Genomic DNA, 2623 nt, shown 5'->3' with positions numbered 1-2623 from the left:
CGGGGGGTCCCGGGGGGCACCATGGTCGTCCGGACGCGGCCCTCCGAGCGGCGACATCAGAGTGGGACCTACGCCGCGCCGGGAAAGGGGCGCGCCCGGTCCTCGACGGAGCCGCGCGCCCCAAACGACCCAGGCGGCGAGTAGTCGACCTCGAACCTTCGACATGTAGTTGCCCGTAGTTAGCGCCCGCCCGCCCCCGCCTCCGTCGCTTCGTAAAAGAAAAAACGAAATAAAAACAAGCAAAAGAGAAAGCGAAGCCAAAAAACGATTGCGTAAACGGCGTCACAAAGCCCGCCGGTTTTGATCGACAATCGTGAGATTGACCGCCGTCGACCAGAGAATTGACGGCAGCATGCAGACGATGTGCCAGCTTGCACGGCGCTCGCGCCGCGCCGGCTGGCTCATCGAGCGCGCTCTTTGGCGCCGTCCGGGCCACGCGCGGCGCCGCGAGTGCCTCGCGCCACTCGCCTCGGCTGGCAGTACAGCGCCAAAGCCGCCTCGCAAACACCGCGCACAGCACCAGCATGCTGCCCGCCAGGCAGCAGAGTGCTGCACCGGCGTGCAGCGGACGCTGCGGCGCTGCGGTGCCGCCTCCCCGCCCTGTCCACGGAGCAGGCGAGCGGCGGCACGGCCTTCCACCAGCTGCAGGAGGTGCGCACTTCCGAAAGGAAGCACCAGATGCACCTTCAGCACACGCAGCTTTGCGCAGCGCAGCGCACGGGCTACGCCACGCAAAGCCGACCCTCAGTCTGCCCAAGAGGCTGTCTGTGGAAGGCCTGGCAGCGCGTACTCGCCTCCTCCGCGGCCATGCCCTCCGCACGGGCGAGCGAGCAGCGCGAGAGGGGACACAACCATTTCTGGAATCCTCCATAGTCTTTTCTTTTTCGAGCGCCCCGGCTCTGGTACTACATATGCCGCTCCTCAAAAGCGCCATCACCGCCCTGCTCTGGCTCGGCGCGGACGGCCTCATCGCGATAGGACACACGCAGTCGTATGGCACGCGCCCTGCCGGTGGCTCGCGGCGCTGCTGCGCCATCGCTGCGAGCGGCTTTGTCACGCCCATCGGCCCGTTCTGCCCGTTCCGTTCAACCACCTGCGCGGAGAATGGGCCGCTCGGCGTGGCGATGGGCGAGCTCACAGGCAGCAAGATGCCGCGCTTTGCCGAGGAGATGTCTCGGCTACAGCTCGAGATGAGCATGGGCGGCTCGCCCGACCCGCAAAAGGTGGGGCAGATGGCGGAGGACCTGTACGAGGCGGAGCAGCAGTGGCAGCGGATGCTGGCGCGCATGCGGCTCGCCGACGACTTCCAGAGCCGCGAGTACTTCAAGGTGACGGCGGCGTGGTCCGAGCGGCAAGGCGAGTCGCTGGAGTCGGTGGGCGCGATGATGCGGTGGCAGGCGAGTGCGGCTCCTCTCGGGTCGTAGTGGTACACGTCGGCAACTCAGCGACACGCTTAGCGGACGGCCCTTCAAGCTGCCTTTAGCGGCCGTCACGCTATTCGCAGCCGCCGCACCCGCGCGGTGCTCCAATTAAGAAAGAATTAAGTAACGAGTTCGCCCACGCCGCAGGCTCAATTAATAACGAATTGCGTAACGAGTTCGCCCACGCCGTGGGCTCAATTAATAATTAATTCATGAACGAGTTGGCCCACGCCGCAGGCTCAATGAATCAATAACTAAGGAATGAGTTCGCCCACGCTGCAGGCGGACAACATGAAGGCCTTTGCGACGGGAGGGATGCCTCGCCCTCCTCCGCCGGGAGTGGACCTCGACCGGCTCGCCGCCAAGCAGGTTCGACACTGCAGTCCATGCCAGCTTCTCGCCTGCCTGGGCGTGGAGTCGCGAGGGCTGCCTGGCCCTGCCTAGACGCACCGCGGGGTGTGTGGAGACCGCCCGTTACCTCAGCTCGCCCGCCCAAGCAGGCGGCGTCGGGGCAGGCAGACATGACGCCGCACGGGCGCGGGAGGGGCCGAGATCGGCCGAGATGACGCGAGATCGGCCCGGGACCCCATAGGCGAATATGATGTCGCAGCTGACGAGCGCGCAGGCGGTGGCGGCGACGCCCTTCAGCGGGGAGATCACGCGAGGTTGAGCGAGGTCGCCCGAGATTAGGCGGTGACGGCGACGCCCTTCAGCGGGGAGGAGGCGGCCTTTGAGAGCGAGGTGGTGCGGGCGGAGTGCGGGACAGGTCTTCCTCGGCCGGCTGCCGGCGTTCGTCTTCTCTGAGTGACTGCCGTCTCTTCTAGGTACGAGAAGCTCTGCCGCGACCACGCGGCGCTGGTCCAGATGGGCGAGAGCTACGGCGGATACGATCCACTCGGCAAGATCGCCTTCCTCGACGCGCTCGAGGCGGTGGAGGAGCGGTGGGACACCCCCCTCCGCGCGTGCTCGTGCGCGTCTGCCACGTCCATGACACGTCGATGGCACGGGGGGTGTGACCTAGGTGGGACACCTTCTTCGCCCGCTTCTCGCTGATGGGCGCGCTCAACCGCGAGTTTGTGGAGCAGACGGACGGCTTCCTCGGCTCGATGGGCATGAGCGCGGCCGACTTCAGGGGGGTGCTGCGCGAAGCGCACGACCTCATGCGGAGGGATGCGGAGGTCGAGCGCGGGGCGGCAGTGTGA

General features: G+C 66.5%; 2 protein-coding genes across 2 annotated transcripts; both read left to right on the top strand.

The window, feature by feature from the left end:
* Positions 1-911: 911 nt before the first annotated feature.
* Positions 912-1533, top strand: EMIHUDRAFT_230181 (hypothetical protein; the record flags this gene model as incomplete). The annotated part of the gene is made up of 2 exons (XM_005785364.1): positions 912-1401; positions 1484-1533. 2 exons carry the CDS (start codon positions 912-914, stop codon positions 1531-1533), a joined length of 540 nt encoding a protein of 179 aa, XP_005785421.1.
* A 149-nt stretch (positions 1534-1682) lies between these two features.
* EMIHUDRAFT_230180 (hypothetical protein) lies at positions 1683-2623 on the top strand (the record flags this gene model as incomplete). The annotated part of the gene is made up of 5 exons (XM_005785363.1): positions 1683-1790; positions 2014-2049; positions 2112-2176; positions 2246-2362; positions 2443-2623. The coding sequence occupies 5 exons, from the start codon at positions 1683-1685 to the stop codon at positions 2621-2623; spliced, it is 507 nt and encodes a 168-aa protein (XP_005785420.1).

The sequence above is a fragment of the Emiliania huxleyi genome (genome assembly GCF_000372725.1).
Source record: "Emiliania huxleyi CCMP1516 chromosome Unknown EMIHUscaffold_161, whole genome shotgun sequence".
Taxonomy (NCBI): domain Eukaryota; phylum Haptophyta; order Isochrysidales; family Noelaerhabdaceae; genus Emiliania; species Emiliania huxleyi.
This window is presented reverse-complemented; position numbering and strand designations above follow the sequence as displayed.